Source organism: Chlorocebus sabaeus, chromosome 13, assembly GCF_047675955.1.
Source record: "Chlorocebus sabaeus isolate Y175 chromosome 13, mChlSab1.0.hap1, whole genome shotgun sequence".
Classification (NCBI taxonomy): Eukaryota; Metazoa; Chordata; class Mammalia; order Primates; family Cercopithecidae; genus Chlorocebus; species Chlorocebus sabaeus.
The window spans coordinates 99957140-99976900 of NC_132916.1; the positions used below are offsets into that span (position 1 = coordinate 99957140).

Genomic DNA, 19761 nt, shown 5'->3' on the forward strand with positions numbered 1-19761 from the left:
AATCACCTAACTGTGCAACTGTTCCAGGTATCAGGTTACCATTAAAGAAATTCTCAAATCAATTACAAAAAATGGTTTTTCATATATATCTATTATACCTGGGAATATTCTAAAGCCAGCATCATATCTCCATTGTACTTTTCATACAGCAATTTGAAATCTTTCACAGGTGTAACAAAACTGCACACTTACCAACACCTTGGAGCCGACTTAACCTTACAGGATTAATTTCAACTTTTTGGACATGAGGTGGGTATTCCTTCCTAAAAAAGAAATTTATATAGTTTTATTCTAACAGGAAATACAGTTTTCAAAATGAAAAAGTTAATGGCATACTTACAATAAGCTTATTAAAAGCAAATCATAGCTTCTTTGCCATATAGTGATACTATAAAATAACAAAACTATACCAATAAATGAAACTCAATTTGTAAAATTTTACTGTAAATTTTTTTTAGTTGTTTAAAAACAAATAAATAAAGGAATAAACGTTGAATGAGACTGTCTTGAGGACAATTCCAAAATCAGAACAAAAAACATTATGTACAAGACCAGCAATCAGGGAACAAGCATTTAGTCTTGTAGTATGATTACATTATGTCAGGGCTATAAGTACATTTGTTTTAAAGTATTAAATTCCACTGTTAAACTTCAAATACATACAATATCATGGATTTTAAACATCATCCTTTGTAACTAAGTACCGTATCTAAATACTACATCCAAACACTGTATCTATTTGAACACGAATAAACACTGATTTTGGGGGAAAAAAGCAAAATTTTTGGGGAAAAAAAGCAAAAACCTTAAGGCTAATTGTAGGATAAAAGCATCAGAAAAGGGGAACTGCAAAAAGTGCAATAGACCAGGGAGTTACAATAGCTACTTTCCTACTCTAAATAAACCACATAAAAATAAAAGAGGCTATTTATTTGTAATTCTATTCACACTGGTGATCCAGTAATGTAAATCATGGCTTTCATTTCATTAAAATCATTTTACTCAAACAAAAATTTCAAAGAAATTTTCTTGCAAGAATTTAATATTCTTATATTACAAAAAGCCAAAGCACTTGAAGTGAAAACAAAATATGAAAATAACAAAAGAAAAAATACTATGGGTGGAGACAGTAGTGTACTTACTTTTTTTTTTTTTTTTTTTTTTTTTGAGACAGAGTCTCACTCTGTTACCCAGGCTGGAGTGCAGTGGCGCGATCTCGGCTCACTGCAAGCTCCGCCTCCCAGGTTCACGCCATTCTCCTGCCTCAGCCTCCCAAGTAGCTGGGACTACAGGCGCCCGCCAACACGCCTGGCTATTTTTTTGTATTTTTAGTAGAGATGGGTTTTCACCGGGTTAGCCAGGATGGTCTCCATCTCCTGACTTCGTGATCCGCCTGCCTCGGTCTCCCAAAGTGCTGGGATTACAGGTGTGAGCCACCACGCCCGGCTGATAGTAGTGTACTTATAGTAGCAGTAAGAAAATAGCATCATGTGCCATGTGTGCTTTGTATCTATTAATTTCTTTAATCCCAATAACCTTATATGACATATTATTAATACTTTATAAATGAAAAAACTGAAATGCAATGAGGTTAATCAACTTATCCACAGTCACACAATTAAGTAGCAATGCCAGAATCTGAATCCCAGCAAATTGCACCAATATCAAGCAGAGCAACATCTGGTAAAACTGGGCAATTTCCACCCTGAAAAATTTGAAATTTGTGAAGATATGCATTATGAAAATGAGAATTTGCCTGAGATGTAGTAGTAACAGTCTTATAAGAAAAAAGGTAGGTTTTTAGTTCCTAACTTGGGATTAAAATAAAATCCATATTTTCAAATTCCATACACTCGCACACTAAAGAGAACATAATATAGTCTTACTTCCAAATCCAGGTTTATCCAGATTTAGTAAAAACAATTGACATAAATCATCTGAGACAGTAAATCATACATGCATGTATAGAAATTGATGAAACTATTAATGCAGTGCTCTTGCAATTTGAACCTGTGTACTGAACCATCCACTGTGAATGAGGGACAAGCTGAATACATCATATGATAGCCACAATCTTACCAAGTATTGTCACATTAAACTAATGTGTATAATTCCCTGTATTTCCAGAATTTATGGCCACTGTTTTCAATATTTGCTATATTTTTTCCTATAAAAGCAGGGCAAATTAAAGTTCTGTTTTTTAAAAATTACAATAAATTGAAGAAACAGTATCTTAAATACAAGAATATAAAAATTTCAAGATAAAAATGTGTTTGATAAAATTAACTACCTAGCCCTATATTATTTTCTCCAAAATTCAGTTTTAAAAACTTTTTGCTAGATGATCTAAAATGAAAATTTACATTTTCCTTTTTTAAAATTTTGAGACAGAGTCTGGCTCTGTCGCCAGGCTGGAGTACAGTGGCACAATCTTGGCTCATTGCAACCTCTGCCTCCTGGGTTCAAGCGATTCCCGTGCCTCAGTCTCCTGAGTAGCTGGGATTACACGTATGTGCCACCATGCTGGGCTAATTTTTGTATTTTTAGTAGAGACGGTGTTTCACCATGTCAGCCAGGCTGGCCTCAAACTCCTGGCCTCAAGTGATCTGCCTGCCTCGGCCTCCCAAAGTGCTGAGATTACAGGCGTGAGCCACCGCACCCAGCCGGCATTTACATTCATTTCTCAATTTGAGGATTCCATTACTCTTGCAGGTATAAATTTCAAACTCCAAACTTGTTGAAAATCAAGGCTAGGATTTAATCTCAGTGGCTATTTCTTTTCTACTCCTAACAAACCAGAGGCAGAGAAGCTCTACTGTCATCTGCTGTCTTCCTGTGTAGGTGGGGTAGAATTTTTGCTTCTTAGGGTCTGTGTCTGTGTAGCTTCAGAGGTCCCATTTCATAAACCCAAGATTTTTACAAGCTGTTTAAAATAAAGAGCATTTTATTTCTCTATCCTGAATTGTTTAAATAACATCAGAATGCTCTGTTCATTAAAAGTTCGAACAGCCTCAGTTGTGAAAGTCTATTTTTTGTAGTAAACTAAGTTTGAAATAATATTAGATTTGCAGAAAAGTTACGAAGACAATTCAGAATACCCTTATATCTCTTACCCTAATGTTAACACCTTAATATTTCCATCACACATGTCAAAAAAGAAACCAACACTGATACACTATTATGAACTAAACTCTAGCCTTAGAAATTTACTGGCTGGGCAAGGTGGCTCACGCCTGTAATTCTAACACTTTGGGAGGGCAAGGCCGGCAGATCACTTGAAGCCAGGAATTCGCAGCCAGACTGGCCAACATGGTGAAACACTGTCTCTACTAAAAATACAAAAATCCGGCAGATCACTTGAGGCTATGAGTTCGAGGCCAGACTGGCCAACACGGCAAAACACCGTTTCTACTAAAAATACAAAAATCAGCCAGGCGTGGTGGTGCGTGCCTGTAATCGCAGCTACTCAGGAGGCTGAGGCACAAGAATTGCTTGAACCTGGGAGGCGGAGGTTGCCGTGAGCCAAGATTGCACCACTGCCCTCTAGCCTGGGCGACAGAGCCAGACTGTCTCAAAGAAAAAGAAAAAAAGAAAGAGAGAAAGAAAGAAATTTACCAGCTATTTATAATACCCATTTTTGTTCCAGGATCCAATCTAGGATACAACGCATGAAGTCATCATGTCTCCTTAATCTCCTTTCTGTGTTTTTCAGTATTCAGAAGAGAACTCATCAGGTATTTCATAGAGTGTCCCTTGGTCTAAGTTATAATCCAACTGTTATCAGTTTGGCTATTTGGGAGCTCTTTCAGTTGGCTCCCGTCTCCCTCTGATACAACTACATCCTTTTGGTGTTTTTTTTTTTCTTTTTTACTGTGATAAAATATACATACACAATTTACAAGAATATGAAATGCTTTACTAATTCATGTGTCATCCATGCTAATCATCTCTCTATTATTCCAATTTTAGTACAGGTGCTTTTGAAGTGGACACTGTTAATCTGTTGAACATTTTCTAGGTTTCTGATACCACACTCATTCTGTGTCTGACCTATCACAACCCCAGAATCGGCCATTTCTCCACATTCCTTTTAGTGGAGACTGGTTCTTAGAAACCAGGATCTGGACACCATTTCTCTTTTTGTTATTGTTGTTTGCCTTGCTTTAATGACAGCTCTTTTTATTAATCTTTCCATTATTACAAAAGATGACCAAATATATACATTTCTATGAAAATGAATCATCTTATTTATTTTACAGTTAAAATCCATTATTCTTATTTAACTGATAAACCAGTTTAATTTTCAAGATATATTAAAATCTCCCACAATTGTATTCATTGTTTTCATTTTTTGAGATGGAGCCTTGCTCTGTCACCCAGGCGGGAGTGCAGGGGCGCTATCTTGGCTCACAGGTTCAAGCAATTCTTGTGCCTCAACTTCCCAAGGAGCTGGGATTACAGGCGCATGCCACCATACCTGGCTAATTTTTGTATTTTTAGTAGAGGTGGGGTTTCACCATGTTAAATTTCTTGAATTTTAACTATTTTAGGGGAGGCTTTACATTTACTTGTTATGTTCCTATAAACTGTGCCTATTACAAAATGTGCTCCTTTATCCTGTCTACTGCTTTTAATCCTTAACTCCATCTCCCTTGTTACTAAAATTCCACTCATGCTTTCTTTTTGTTTGCATCTCTTGTGGCTCTAAACTTACTTCCATATTATTATTTTGGTATGATGCTTGTAAACAATGTAGTATAGTTGGGTTTAATCAAATCAGCATGTCTTTTACTAAATACACTCTAATACAGTCATTATAACTGCTGATAGGACTTGTTTTCTTTTCATCTTACTCTACTACTTTTTATATTTCTATTTATGTTGATTATTTCATTTTGTTTCCTCTTTACTCCTATTTTTATACAATATTGTTTGCACAACATACTCTTTCCCTTCCTTAGTGAACTTAACAAATGAATATAGATACCTTCCCTCTCAATGCTTATTACACTTACCAAGATTCAAATGACTTCCTCAAGCAAATTCGATTATATCCCTAATGGGATGAGATCTTCAAAATCTTTTTATTTTTCCACCTTAACCCTCCCAATCCCCTTCTTCCCCGCCTAAAAGATTGGTTTTACTTCTGTCTTTCTAACGCCCCAACTCCTAGACCTTGCTGAGATAGTTTTAAGTACTTACAGACTATTTGATTTTCCTTTGTAACACATCTCTATTTGGAGAGGAACTTGCCCAGCCTTAACTGAACTGGCACTGATTTAAACTTCTATTTGTGCCAAATTATAAATCCTATGCAAAATATTGTGTTTAAAAATCTCAAATATTTATCAGGTAACAATACTTCCCTACCTTAAATGCTCTGAAAGCTTCTATTGCACTAATATAAAATCCAAAAGCTTCAGATCACCTTACAAAGCCTTTTATGACCTAGGTCCTAGCCAGTCTCTCCAAACCCATGTCATAACATTGTCTCCTTTGCTCTCTAAGCTCTAGCCTTAGTTGTCCCTTTTTTCTGTTCTTCGACATGCCAAACTCATTCCTGGATTAGTAACTTAGCACAACCTCTTCCCTATCTGGAAAAGCCATTCTTATGATCATGGCACTGCCAATTCCCCATTTAGTCTTTAGTTAAATGTTAGCTTCACAGTAAAGAGTTTCCCTGAATATGCAATTTAAAGAAATCGTACTGTCAGTCTATCACATCACTCATTACACTTCTCTACATAGAAATTATTATTTCATGTTTTACTTATTCAGTATTAGTCTTTGTTCCATAAGAAAGTAAACTATAGGACTGCAGGGATCTTGTCCTTTTTATTCATCACTGTATCCTTATGCCTGTAACAGTAGGTTCGATAAATACCTGGAATGAATAAAAGTGTATGCCTCAAAGGCAGCATGTAATCAAAAATATATTTACCATTTCAAACAACTGTAGAAACATTGCTGTCCATGTCATCACCAAGGATGGTAATGCTGTCAAAACTGAAGCACTGGCCACTATGCCCATGCAGAGCCACCACGTATCAATTCAAAATATTAATCCATCAGCTGATATACAAATGTCAAAATTCACGCATTTGAAAGGCACTATAGACTCATTTTTTAAAATTGATTCCACAATTTGGTTGGAAATTAAAAATAGCTGGACTTTCCGGTTTGTTTACTGTCTTACTACCTATACCAGGCCAATTATTTTATTTTTTTGTAGAGACAGGGCCTCACTATGTTGCCCAGGCTAGTCTGGAACTCCTGGGCTCAAGAGATATTCCCGCTTTGGCCTCCCAAAGTGCTAAGATTATAGGCGTGAGCCACCATGCCCAGTCCAGAGAAGCTACTCTTATGGATACCCACTTTAGAACAATTATGATCATTTTACTTTGAAATGTTCAAAGAAATGTGTGTGTTTTCTTAAATACTTTTCCATGCCATTATACCACTCAAATATCCCCTAAACGCCAGTGTTCTTACAAAGAGAAAAAATAATGACAGAAGAAGACTGATCACAAGATTCTCTTACTTTTCGGTCAGAAGAGAATACACTTGATGTTTAAAGTTTTAACTCTAAGCTTAAGGTGTTCTAACACATTTCCCTGCCCCCCATCTATTAAAGCAGAAAAACAAGAGTATTATCACTAAAATATAATGACAAAGATTCTGATAATGTAACTGAAAGCAATTTTACTACTAAAGCATTGAAATATTCTATTTTAAAAGAAAGTAGTCACTTATTAGCATAAATATAACCATTCACAGAAAACTGTACATTCAGAATGAGCCTCAAATACCACCTATATAAGCCAAATGCCATGTTATATTGTCAACAAGTTTTCTTTTATTATAGAGAGTAGAACTGTGGATACTATAGGCTGAGAAGGGTGGGGGAGGAGAGGATGGAGAGAGGTGGGTTAACAAATACAAAATTACAGCTAGACAGGAAGAATGAGCTCTCACTTTCTGTGGCACTTAGGGTGAATATGGTTAACTATAATTTATGTTTTCAAAAAGCCAGAAAAAGGGACTTTGAATGCTGACAACACAAAGAAACAATAAATGTTTGAGGTGATGGATATACTAATTACCCTGATCTGATCATTACACATTGTATACCTATATTGATATATACTCTGTATCCCATAAATATATACAATTATTACGTCAGCTAAAATTTAAAATTAAAAACGTTTTAATTATAAACTCTAATTCAACAAATATTTTTCAAAACATATAAACAATTTTATATTTTACCACTATATCCATGCTCTAATTTCTTCAATATTAAGCTTACCTTTCTTTTCGGTCCAGACTGCTTAAAACATGAAAAAGAAAAAAAATGTAAGAGGCAAGACCTCATTGTTGATATATCACTGTAGTTGTAGTAACTATAGTCATAAGGCAAAAACTATAATGTGATCAACTTGTTTTAAATACATTATATATATATATAATACACTAGGTTTTGAGTCATGTCTAAATTGTTTTTCGATTTCTATCAATACACAAAATAAACAATCTTTTTAGATATTTAACAGGAAGATGAATACACAAAAATATAAAAAATTCTTTAAAGGGCTTTAACTATCAAATATTTGAAGATATGTTAGAACACAATATTCCCTGCTATTCTCCAAGGATCTGTTCCAAGACCCTCAGTGGGTGCCTGAAACGAAGGATAGTACCAAATCCAATATACCAAAACGAAGCATTGGTGGAAACATTTCATAAACAAAATGGCTGTCAACCACATTTTCTGATTACGTTGCCAGAAGATGAGCAAATGTTTTTGTGAGCACACGAGGTTTTTGCTCTGTAAGCTACACTTGGTTTTATCATATGCCTGAGAGTGTTGCTACATAGCACCAGAGTTAACCTGTCCTTTCATGTTTAATGCCATGGTACCTCCTTTGTACTTCTATGACTAGTATGTACTTGCCTCACCTGGACATAATTCTCAATATCTGAAAAATTCAATAATGACATCATAGCAAATTTAGAAACAATTTCAGTACTAATAATGGAATGGTTAAATCAAAACCACAAATAAGGAGGAGACTACTGTTGTTACAGAAATAGACTTCAAAAACAATAGCATTTCCTAGAAGTTATAAAATTTGTTATTGGTTCCAGACTGATCCTAATATCAGGTATGATTATTTCCTTTGGAGTAAGAAAAAAAAATTTTTAAGGCTGAAACTTTTGCACGAAAGTCTTAGATTAAATATGGTATATGATTTGGGACACGAGAAAAGGCCTATAATTTAAAATCATGGCTTCTCATCACAAGTCCAATGTATAAAAGTTGCACCCTTCTCCATAGTTCATGAAAACTCCAAAATGCTATTAACATCAATTACTCAAGAATGAAATTATATAATCCCTCAATTTAGAATAAAATGAGATTCACATCTAATATTATTTCTCCTTATAATAAAAGGAATGAAATATTTGGAACTATCAGCAAAGCATAAATTACAAAATCCCCAAATTCCTTTATCAATTCTTATACTCCTATCATGTGGAGTATGCAACTACAATATCGATTTAATCCTAGCAAATGAAGAAAAAAAATATAGTAACTTGTTTTTACATGAACACATTAAAAACACACACAAATTTTTAAAAAATTTTCAAAAGGAAAAGCATTATAAATGTACATTAATATATCTGAAATTTTATCTTTGCTATTTAAAAAAGAATAACTTGCATAAAATAAATGTTAAATGACAGAAAAACGAGGTAATATAATCACATCCCTATTAAAGAAGCGAAGCAAAATATAAACATAAAAGTTTAAATCTAGTCTATCCTATCCTATGTATTTATTTCTTATACAGCTGTATTTCCAGAAAAAGTAAAATGAAAACCAAAAGTTAGGCATTAATACCTAATGTAGCCATTTCCAATTCTATACTGCTGTGCCCAAGAAATAAGAACAGTTTAGTACTCTCTTGTTTTTGAGATGACAGGGTCTGGCTCTGTCACCCAAGCTGGAGTGCAGTGGTATAATCACAGTTCACTGTAGCCTTGATCTCCCTAGGCTCAGGTGATTCTCCCACCTTGAGCAGCTGGGACTACGGGTGTGCACCACTATGCCTGGCTAATGTTTGTATTTTTTACAGAGACAAGGTTTTGCCATGTTGCTCAGGCTGGTCTCGAACTCTTGGTCTCAGGGTATCCTCCTATTTTGCTCTCCCAAAGTGTTAGGATTACAGATGTAAGTCAACCACGCCCGGCCTTGGTTGTTTTTTATACTCACCTGTACAGAGGAAAGGAAATAGGTAGAAGAACAGAGGTAGAAGAAACGGGTTAGGTATAATGCTTCCCCATAAGCCAAGGGAGTTAGGAAAAGGAAAACAGTAAAAATTAAATATATATATATATACAAAGACACATACCAATGCTCATTTTTCTTATCCTTGAGAAAAAATGCATTCATTATAATATATCTGATTAACAAGTCATGGAATTCTTACAAGTATCTTCGATATGTGTTTTTATCAAGACCTGCCTTAGAGTTGCTTACATATTAAAATAAAACATAAAAAACGGGGAAAAGTCATTATTAGTAATGCAGGACTTTGTAAAAATGTCAACTTACATTCTTGTTGGACTATTTCATACAATATAGAAAAGAAAAATTACCTTCAATTAGTACTGTAACTGTGGCATTAAAAAAAAAAAGAAAAGAAAAGAAAGAAAAGAAAGGGAAGGGAAAAAGACTAATAGATAAATTCTGGTATCATTGATCTCATTTACAACTTCAAAAATTCTCTCAAAATGGGCCAGGTGTGGTGGCTCAAGCTTGTAATCCCAGCACTTTGGGAGGCCAAGGTGGGCGGATTATTTGAGGTAAAGAGTTCGCGACCAGCCTGACCAACACAGTGACACTGCATCTCTACTAAAAATACACACACAAAAAAATTAGCATGGTGGCACAAACCTGTAATTTCAGCCACTCAGGAGGCTGAGGCAAGAGAATTGCTTAAACCCAGGAGGTGGAGGATGCAGTGAGTGGAGATCACACCACTGCACTCCAGCATGGGCAGTAGAGCGAGACTCCATCTCAAACAAACAAACAAACAAACAAAACCTCTCAAAATGGTGCTTTTCACTAATAATTAAATATTACTTATTCCAGGAGCCCATATTCCTATTTATGAATTACATAAGCTTTCATAGCTATCCATTTCCCCCTGAGGGGGGAAGACTAGATGATAAGAAGACTTATAAGGACCTTATAAGAATATTATCTATACTTAATAAAAAGTCAAAAAAAGTGTAAGTGTAAGTAAAACATAAACCCATATAATGTGTTGTTTCAACAAGTCTGATTGGAATTAGGGGCACGGATGGTATGTATAGACTTTTAAACTTCTGCATTTTGTTTTTTTTCCATACTTCTCTACCATTATTAGTGTATAAACAATCTATCTTTTAAATATGAATTTAATTAACAGTTGGAATAGTAGTAAGAAAATAGACTGGAACCTTAATTATGTCCCAAAGACTAATCTAATGTGATATTTTACCAAACTTCACTCATTCTGTTTAGATAAAAAGGTGTAAAGCACTCGTTCCCATATATGACTAAAGAACTACAAATTACCCAGATTTTAGCACGTCTGATTTACTTAACAGACAAGATATACCACTCACCCCAAGAATACACTATGTATGAATTACCAGATTGATGGCATTTGTTTTCATTTCAAATTATTATAAGACTTGAGGCAGGTGCAGTGGCTTAGGCCTGTAAACCCACCACTTTACGATGCTGAGGCAGGAGGACTGCTTGCAGCTGAAGACCAGCCTAAGTAACAAAGCGAGACCACATTTCTACAAAAAATTTGTTTTAAAAGTTATCCAGGTGCGGTGGTGCATGCCTGTAGTCCTAGCTACTCAGAAGGCTGAAGTGGGGGGATTGCTTGAGACCAGAAGTTTGAGGCTGCAGTGAGCTATGACTGTGCCACCACACTTCAGCCTGGGCAACAGAGCAAAACCCTATCTCTATAATTTAAAAAAAAAAAAAAAAAAAAAGACTTCAGAAAATAAGAACATTTAGGAGAAGCTGTAAAAGCCAATGTGTTTACCCTCACCTGAAGCCTAACAATTGTGCTAAATCCCTGGAAGCAACAATCTTAGTTAAAGCCTTTCTTTGTGCCTTTGAAGATGTGATTCCTCCTGCGTGCAGTGTCCTCTTCTACCTGGTACACTCAAAACTCCTTTCATGTTTCCTTTATAAATTCTTGTTCCCTTCTCTGCAGTTTCACTACACATATTTGGTATATCTCTGCTGCTGCCCTAACCATGCATGTAATCATTTGTTTACTTGTCTTTCTGTACCCTAATCAATCTCTACTGCAATCAAACTTGAGCTTTACTGGTAGGAATTTTCTCATAATCATCTTAATGCACCTCATCTATGCCTGGTATGCAGCAAAAAATCATTCAAGGTTTTTGAAGGAAGAAAACTGGAAAACTCTCAATGACTTGTCTTTGAACACCAAAATCTTTTTAGTGACAGTCATACTGCAGTTGGAATAAGAAATGTTTATTCTTATACAGAATAAATAAAAGACAAATGTAAGTAGTATCTGTCCTGCTGACTTGATTATACAGTTTTCTGTCCTGCTGACTTGATTATACAGTTTTCTTTACTGCCCCTAATTGTTAAGAATTTTTCAATCAGGATTATTTCTTAAATACAAATTAACTCAGGTTGTTGATTTTAACAATATTTTAAACATTTTACCAATATATACAAGTTCATATTAACTGAATCTAATCTTTTATGTAAATGAGCAATAATACACATGCAAAATGTTATAGGTGTTGAGACCTAGAGTAAAACAAATCGCAACCCAATTTCCAGACTGTTAACTGTTTTTTTTAACATTACCAATGAGGAATGAGGAATGGAGAATAGGTCACTAGTAATTCTAAACTAACAGACAAACTTCAAAAGCAAAAATAATGTAATAATTTTGGTTATAAATGAATCACCTAAGTTGACTATAAGGTTTAAATTAGTATTTCAAACTTAGACTACATTATCAGAATATTAAGACACCTTTATCAGCAATGGTTTCTATTAGTATCATCAGTGCATCAGAATGTGTCTACTCTTTTTCTCTCCCCTAATTATTCTCCTTTTATTATTTGTTCTCATGTTTTTGCCACATGTAGGCCAGAGAGCTTGATTTGTTTGTGTACTTTGCAGTAGAGCAAGCCAGTTTTTGGTATGCATAGTAATTTCTTTGTCCTTTTAAATTTTTCAAGTATCTTATGTGAACACTATTTGATACAATAATATATTTAAGGCAAAAAAAAACGTTGGTTTATCGCAAAGTGTGAGGTTACTTAACGTTTTTAAGTAAAAGAGCTGATGGCATATCTATGTAAACAGAAAAATATAGCAAGGTTCAGGACATGTCTTCTAAATGAGTCTAGATTTTACATTTTAAAAAAATGAAGAACAGCATCTAAAATATATGCCAAATTTTTTAAAGTTACTAGTTATAAGGAACTGTTTATAATGCAATAAACAGATTATTTAACTCTTTTAGCCTAAGAAGTTCAGTCAACTGAAAGGTCATGTAACATTCCAAAAATGGTCCCCCAAATGTTACTTTCATTATTTCGAGTCAAGCAGTACTTTCAAGATCAATGAGAACTCCTAAATCTAACTAAAACTACAAAATAACATTTTCTCCAACATTTAAAACTAATGTGACTTGTTTTGATGCTATGAACTTTTATAAGCCTTATAAAGAAAGTATGGTATTAACTGTAATTTTACTCTTCAGAGCTAAACTACCAACTGAAGATAGTTAAACACTGTAAGGTCAATATTGTAAATCAGTTTAATTTAAATATCATCTTAGAGTCTCTGGATTATAATGCAATAGGATAGGTCTTATTGAAAAATTCTCTATTTACAGAATGTGATTACTCAAAAACAGATATAAAATAGTATAATTTCATGTCATGAATAATTTCAGAGATATATCTCTCTACAGACAGAGAAAACAGTAAGTTTTCACAATGGAAAAAAATGGTTAAAAAAAGTGAAAACCTATTGAAGAGGATGCCATGTATATACTAACCAAAGACAATTAGAATTCTTACCTTTGGGCTGCTGTTTTTACTACTGGTATCTGTGCATTAGCATGATGAAAACGTCTACCATGAACCACAGTTCCAGAACATAATGACGTATTTTGCGTATTTTCACTGCAGATTCAAGAAACACAAAATAATTTGAACACGGAAAAATTATATACACATTTATAAAAGAAATCTTTTAAAATCTGAACACACACACACAAAAACCTTTACCAATAATAATTTTAAAAATTTATGGATAAACCCAATTGTCTATTGGGAGTTTTCCATTTCTTGAATTTGTCTTTCAAATGTTTCCAGTCCAACTGAAGAAAACTAAAAAAAAAAGCAGATCACCTGAGGTCAGGAGTTTGAGACCAGACTGGCCAACATGGTGAAATCCCGTCTCTAATAAAAAATACAAAAATCAGCTGGGCATGGTGGTGGGCACCTGTAATCCCAGGTACTCAGGAGGCTAAGGCAGGGAATCACTTGAACCTGGGGAGGCGGAGGTTGAGAAAATTTAAAAAATAAAGCAGAATACTAAAATAAAAATCAGGAGTCCTAAATACTATTTCTGATTTTGCCACTGACTTGAAAGTTACTGAGCTTTTATGTACTTCATTTGTCTATGTGTAAGTTGAGACAGCAGAAATAAAAGTGACTTTCAACCCTATTTCTTAGTTGCTACTGATACCCAATCCTACCAGTAACAGTGGTTCACTATGGTAACCAGTAGGAAAGGTGGGTTATTTCTGAAAAAAGGAGGAGTAAGAAATTTTTAAGTCCCCTATTGAGACAATCCTGATTAGTATTTCCTAAAGGAGACATGACCACACCACTCTATTGTGCTTCTTCAAATATTATGACTGAGATTCTACTAAATGTATGAAAACAAAATCACGAGATCCCACCCTAATAAAGTATTTCTTGCAATGTTTTATTCAGAAACAAGAGACACTGCAATCAATCCTACTCTTAAGATTCAAAGCAAAGAATCTATATACTGGGACCATGCTACCTCTTGGCCCTCTTGACAAATTCAGAAGAAAAGGCACAGGTTGGGCCTATTAGCCTCAAAGTTTTTGGTGTCAAACTCTTCCTTTATCTTTTCTAAAGGATGTGTGGTGAAGTGCCTATACCTCAATTTCTTATTGTTGCTCAACATGTTAAGTCCAATTGGGTTGCCTTTCAAAGTTTTAAAACTTTCAGACTTGTTTCGTCTTACATATGTCTTCAAGATGAATTCACCAGAACTATTAGCAACAATTTCAGATCGACGATTTAACTGTAAAAAAAGATCCAGAAATATGAGTCGATAAATGCTATAATGTGATAATGTATCAACAACTATTGAAAACCATTTAAAAGTAGTAAAAACATACAGCTATTGGGAATGATGGTGGATAGCACTGGCATGGATATAAGAATGATTCAACTGCCTACTTTTTTTTCCTAAAGACAATGCAAATTTGTAAGAACATGGAGGTTTACTGTATTACTTTCTTTTTATGTAAATCTCTCCAAAGATATTTGAGACAATTAGGGTAAAGGATCTTAGGGTAGCTTTCTCCAGAGAGTAAAAAGTAAGCATTTCCCCTGCTTATCAGGCCTTGCTGCTATCTGGAGAACACTACAGCCAAATATGGCAATTGGCTGTCATTTCAACTTGTGCTTTTGTGTAAGAACTTTTGCCTTAGTATCAAAGTTTCCATACAGACAGAAATTGATACTTTATACTTCAATAGATGCAAATAATAGTATAAACATATCAGTAACAATCACTTTAGAGAGATCACAGTATATAATGGGCAAAAGGAGCAAAATAAATTTGTAAAGATTCTTTTATCATACAATTATACAATTACAGGACACAATTTCAGTTCCCAGAAAATTTAGAGACAACTGTTGAATTAAAATACAACATATAAATTATTTTAGAATCCTGGCAAATCTACTCACCTCCTAATTGTTTTGATTTTCCATCATTTTATTTGTGCTCCTAATTTGGTAATCTACATCAAATTACTGGGAGGAAATAAGGTGTAAATAAGTTTTTAAAAATTTATGGTTGATTATCTCACAGATTAGAGTACTCCCATTAATAAAATCATGATGATATGTTCAGTCTGGAATTGCCTAAAACTTTAATCCACTGCCCTACCCCAGCCTAAGAAAGTTTTCCAGGTAATGCAAGCACAGCATCAAGAGAACTACAGTGAATAGATGAATCCATTTGTTCAAAAAGAGATCAAATGACTAGAAAACCAATTACAAACAAGGACCTTACTGATGTCAGACCTGAAACTATAAACATTATTTGCAAAGAAACATCAGTTTACAAAGCTTCAATAACACTGCATTTAATAATAACAAAATGTAGCTATTTCCAGAAAACTGCTAGTGTCATATACTGTGTGAATTACATCATCTCATATAAATCTCATGACAATTTTAGAAAGCAGACAGTTATTGGCAAGCCTAGAGTCTGTTATTCTGTCTGGTTAACATACGACTTATCCAACAATACTACACAGTAGTCCCCCTTTATCTACGGTTTTGCTTTCTATGGTATCAGTTACTAACAGTCAATTGCATTCCAAAAAATATTTTAATTTAGCCACTCCTCTGCTAGTACATACTAAGATTGTCTCTAAAGTTCTTCTATGGTATCACTGTTAAGTTTTTCAGAGATTATGAATAACACTCAGGCAAGGGAAGTACATACTAATTCATAAAAATGCACCAGGGCATAAAACATGAAAGGACAGCTTAACTCTGGTACTATGTAGCAATGCTGTGGGGCATAAAGCCAGGTATTACTGTCCAGAGTGTTTAAACCCACACGCTCCCAAAAACAAAAACAAAAAATATCTGCCCGTGTTCTGGCAACACAATTAAAGTGTGGGTGACAGTCACTTTGTTTATGGAATGGTTTCACCAATGCTTCATCCTAGGATATATGATTCAGTATTCTCTGGGGTTTCAGTCATTCACTGGGAGTCTTCAAGGGGGACTCTGGATATCAATCTATGAAATACATTTATACAAAATAAACACTGATACAGGGATCAGCAAACTTTTTCTGCAAAGGGCTAAAAGTATTTTAGGCTTTCTTGATCATATAGTCTTTGTATCTACTCAACTCTGTCCAAATATTCAAATCTGTTGTTGCAGCACAAAAGTGGCCACAAATAATTTATAAATAAGCATGGCTGTTTTCCAAGAAAACTTTACTTAAGGACACAGATTTGAGTTTTATATTATGTTCACATGTCATGAAATAGAATTCATTTGATTCTTTCTTCCAAGCATTTAAAAATGTAAAAACCATTATAGCTAACAGACAATAGATTTCAGGCTAGAGCTTTAACATGACAACCCCTATTTATAACATTAATCATTAAGTAACTAATAAGCATAGCAAGTTACTAGAATTTAAGTTCCACAAGAACAAAAAAATCTGTTTTGCTCCAACACTGTGCTCAATATGTATTTGCTGCATCAATGAATACTTCACTGAGAATACTAAATATGCAAAAAATTATCCATGTTATCTTCCACCCAAAATTATCACACATCATATAATTTAAGTACAAGTACTGATATTCAGGAAGTTTAGCACTGAAGAATATCAGATAATAAGAGAACCTAAATGAAACCATTAAGTTAGAGACATATTATGTTAAAAGCACTCAAATTCTGAAAAAAGAAAAAAGAATTGAAACAGTAAAAAATTAGACACACTACAGAAAATACAACTTTGAAAGAGAACCAACAGCAGTTCTATAAATGATGTCACTGAAATTTTTAAAAAGTAGAAAAAAAAATTCAATGTATGGATCACCTAGCAGCTTAGATAGAGCTAAAGATAAAAGTAAATCAGAAGATAGAGCTAAGGAAATTACTCAGAATATGGTATAGAGATTACTTCATTCCATTAGCCTTTTTTTTTTTTTTCCTTTTTTGCTTTTAAACATAAAATACAGGTTACGGGATTCTTCTTTTTTTTTTTATGGTTTTATGTCTATTAGAAGGTCTAGAAATAATAATGTAGAAAGGTAAAATCCACAGAAATAATGACTAAAATGTTTTCTTAACTAACAAAAGATATAAATCCCTTAAAAGAAGCACAGTCAAACTGCAGACGCCCAAAGGCAAAGAGAAGATTCTGTGAAAGAGAAGGGGAAAGATATGAAGACACTGTGAACTAAAATAAAGGATTTCTCCTAATCCTACACTCATTTTCAAATGGAGAAACCAGTCTATAATAGTTTAAACCAATGATCCATATGGACCTGAGGAAAGAAAAACAGCTCAGAGCAGTCTGAGCTCTGTGTAGGCCCAGAGAGACGTAGTAAGGAATTTCAGTCATAGTCCCCGACCCATGCCCAAAGGCAACTATTTAAAGGTGTTATGTGCTTTTTCTTGCCTGTAGTTTCCTGACTAGCAGATAAATTACCTAAAATGTTGGCCGGGTACAGTGGCTCACGCCTGTAATCCCAGCACTTTGGGAGGTCAAGGCTGGTGGATCACCCGAGGTCAAGAGTTTGAGACCAGCCTGACCAACATGGCGAAATCCAGTCTCTACTAAAAATATAAAGATTTGCCAGGCGTGGTGATGCATGCCTGTAATCCCAGCTACTTGGGAGGCTGAGGAAGTAGAATGGCTGAACCCAGGAGGCGGAGGTTGCACTGAGCTGACATCATGCCACTGCACTCCAGCCTGGGCGACAAAAGACTCCATCTCAAAAAAAAAAGTTATCACAAGTTGCACATTGTGGTCCTCACTCATTATCTTCATGTTCCAGGAATTTGTGATACAAAGAACAAAGTATGGCCAATCAGTATCTACTGTTAGCTATTTTAATGTAAATTCTTGGTAAACAACTTAGGAATAGTCTCTTCTTTTTTTCATTAAAAAACTCACTCGTAACTGCTGCTAATCTAATCGAAGCATACATGTGGGACAACTTAAATCTATGCTCCCAGGTTGCAGTCCTCAAATGTGACTCAAATAAACTCACTATATTAATTTTTACTATATTAACTTATTAACTACATTAATTTTGCCTCAGTTTCTTCCTTTAGTTTGACAGATCTATACATTACCTGTAAGCTATTCAAAATCCAGGTATATATATGTATATATCCCTGGGACACATAAAGACTTTCTGAAGGATTATCAAGCATGGTAGTCACGGTAATCAACTTTAAATCCTCAATCTGGCTGGGCGTGGTGGCTCACACCTGTAATCCCAGCACTTTGGGAGGCCAAGGTGGGCGGATCACCTGAGGTCTGGAGTTCGAGACCAGCCTGCCCAACATGGTGAAACCTTGTCTCTACTAAAAATACAAAAACTAGCCGGACATGGTGGCACATGCCTATAGTCCCAGCTACTCAGGAGGCTAAGGCAGGAGAACTGCTTGAACCTGGGAAGGGGAAGGTTGTAGTGAGCCAAGATCGCGCCACTGCACTCCTACCTGGGGGACAGGAGACTTTGTCTCAAAAAAAAAAAAAAATTACTGTATTGGCAAAAGCATACAGAAATGAACAAGATTTCAGTTTTTCCAATTATTTCTGAGAGTATTTGGTTAAAACAAAACAAAACAAAAAAAGAAACCTAAAAATAACAAGCATACTAGTTATTCAAATCTTGGTAAAGCTTTTTTAGTGTATTTCTCCAAAATCTGGAAGGCCAGGACCTAATAATGACTGGATTACAAATTATTTTTAATTTTTAAATGTTTGGTCACTATGTAATTTTTGGCATTTAACTCAAAAGGAAAGAACTGTGCCTAGGCACGATGGCTCATGTCTGTAATTCCAGCACTTTGGGAGGCCAAGGTGGGTGGATCACTCGAGGTCAGGAGTTCGAGACCAGCCTGGCCAACATGAAAAAAAACCACTAAAAATACTAAAAATACAAAAATTAGATGTGGTGGCAGGCGCCTGTAGTCCCAGCTACTTGGGAGGCTGAGGCGGGAGGATCACTTAAGCCTAGGAGAAAGAGGCTGCAGTGAGCCGAGGTTGCCCCACTGCACTCCAGCCTGGGAGACAAGAGATTCTGTCTCAAATAAAAAAAGAATTGTACGATAATACTATAGCAAAACTATTTCCATATTTATCTACTTAGAATGTAACCAGGATTTCTCAGCACTTGTGTCTAACAAAAAAGTTTAAAAAGAAATTTCCCTCCATAAATATGTACAACTGTTACGTGTTCATTTTTAAGAAAGAGTAAAATTATTCAGAAAGTTTCATTCAGGTAATACGGATTCATGAACAGATGAACTAAATGAATAAAAAGGGAAACCATCAGCCTCATCCATGTTAAAAGATAAATTTCCAATACTATTTTGCATAATAAATTTAATAATTATAAATATCTATAATAATACTTTTTAGATCAAGTGTTCATTAATCATTATAATAACTCAGTTTTTAAAAAAACAAACTTTAGTAGCAGGAGTTTTACTTAATGTTAAGCTTCAGTAAAGTTTATCTTCAGTGAAGAATATCTCTATTAAAGTGTGATAGGATAATAAAAAGATTTTCTTTTTTTTTTTTTTTTTTTTTTTTTTGAGACGGAGTCTCACTCTGTCACCCAGGCTGGAGTGCAGTGGCCCAATCTC

General features: G+C 34.7%; 1 protein-coding gene and 1 pseudogene across 7 annotated transcripts in view; both read right to left on the bottom strand.

Moving 5' to 3' along the window:
* SENP6 (SUMO specific peptidase 6) overlaps positions 1 to 19761 on the bottom strand; it is a 112362-nt gene that overhangs the window by 66418 nt on the left and 26183 nt on the right. For 4 of the 7 annotated variants that reach the window (XM_073022650.1, XM_008006385.3, XM_073022651.1 and 1 more), the window contains 4 exons: positions 14268 to 14413; positions 13150 to 13254; positions 7310 to 7330; positions 193 to 263 (listed from right to left, as the gene is read on the bottom strand). In XM_073022650.1, coding sequence (XP_072878751.1) covers positions 193 to 263; positions 7310 to 7330; positions 13150 to 13254; positions 14268 to 14413 — 343 coding nt within the window. Of the gene's footprint in view, positions 1 to 192; positions 264 to 7309; positions 7331 to 13149; positions 13255 to 14267; positions 14414 to 15087; positions 15445 to 19761 lie in introns of those variants that run through there. The other 3 variants (XM_008006392.3, XM_038002157.2, XM_008006386.3) reach the window with 3 other exon arrangements.
* Positions 3900 to 3993, bottom strand: LOC119625468 (U6 spliceosomal RNA; annotated as a pseudogene).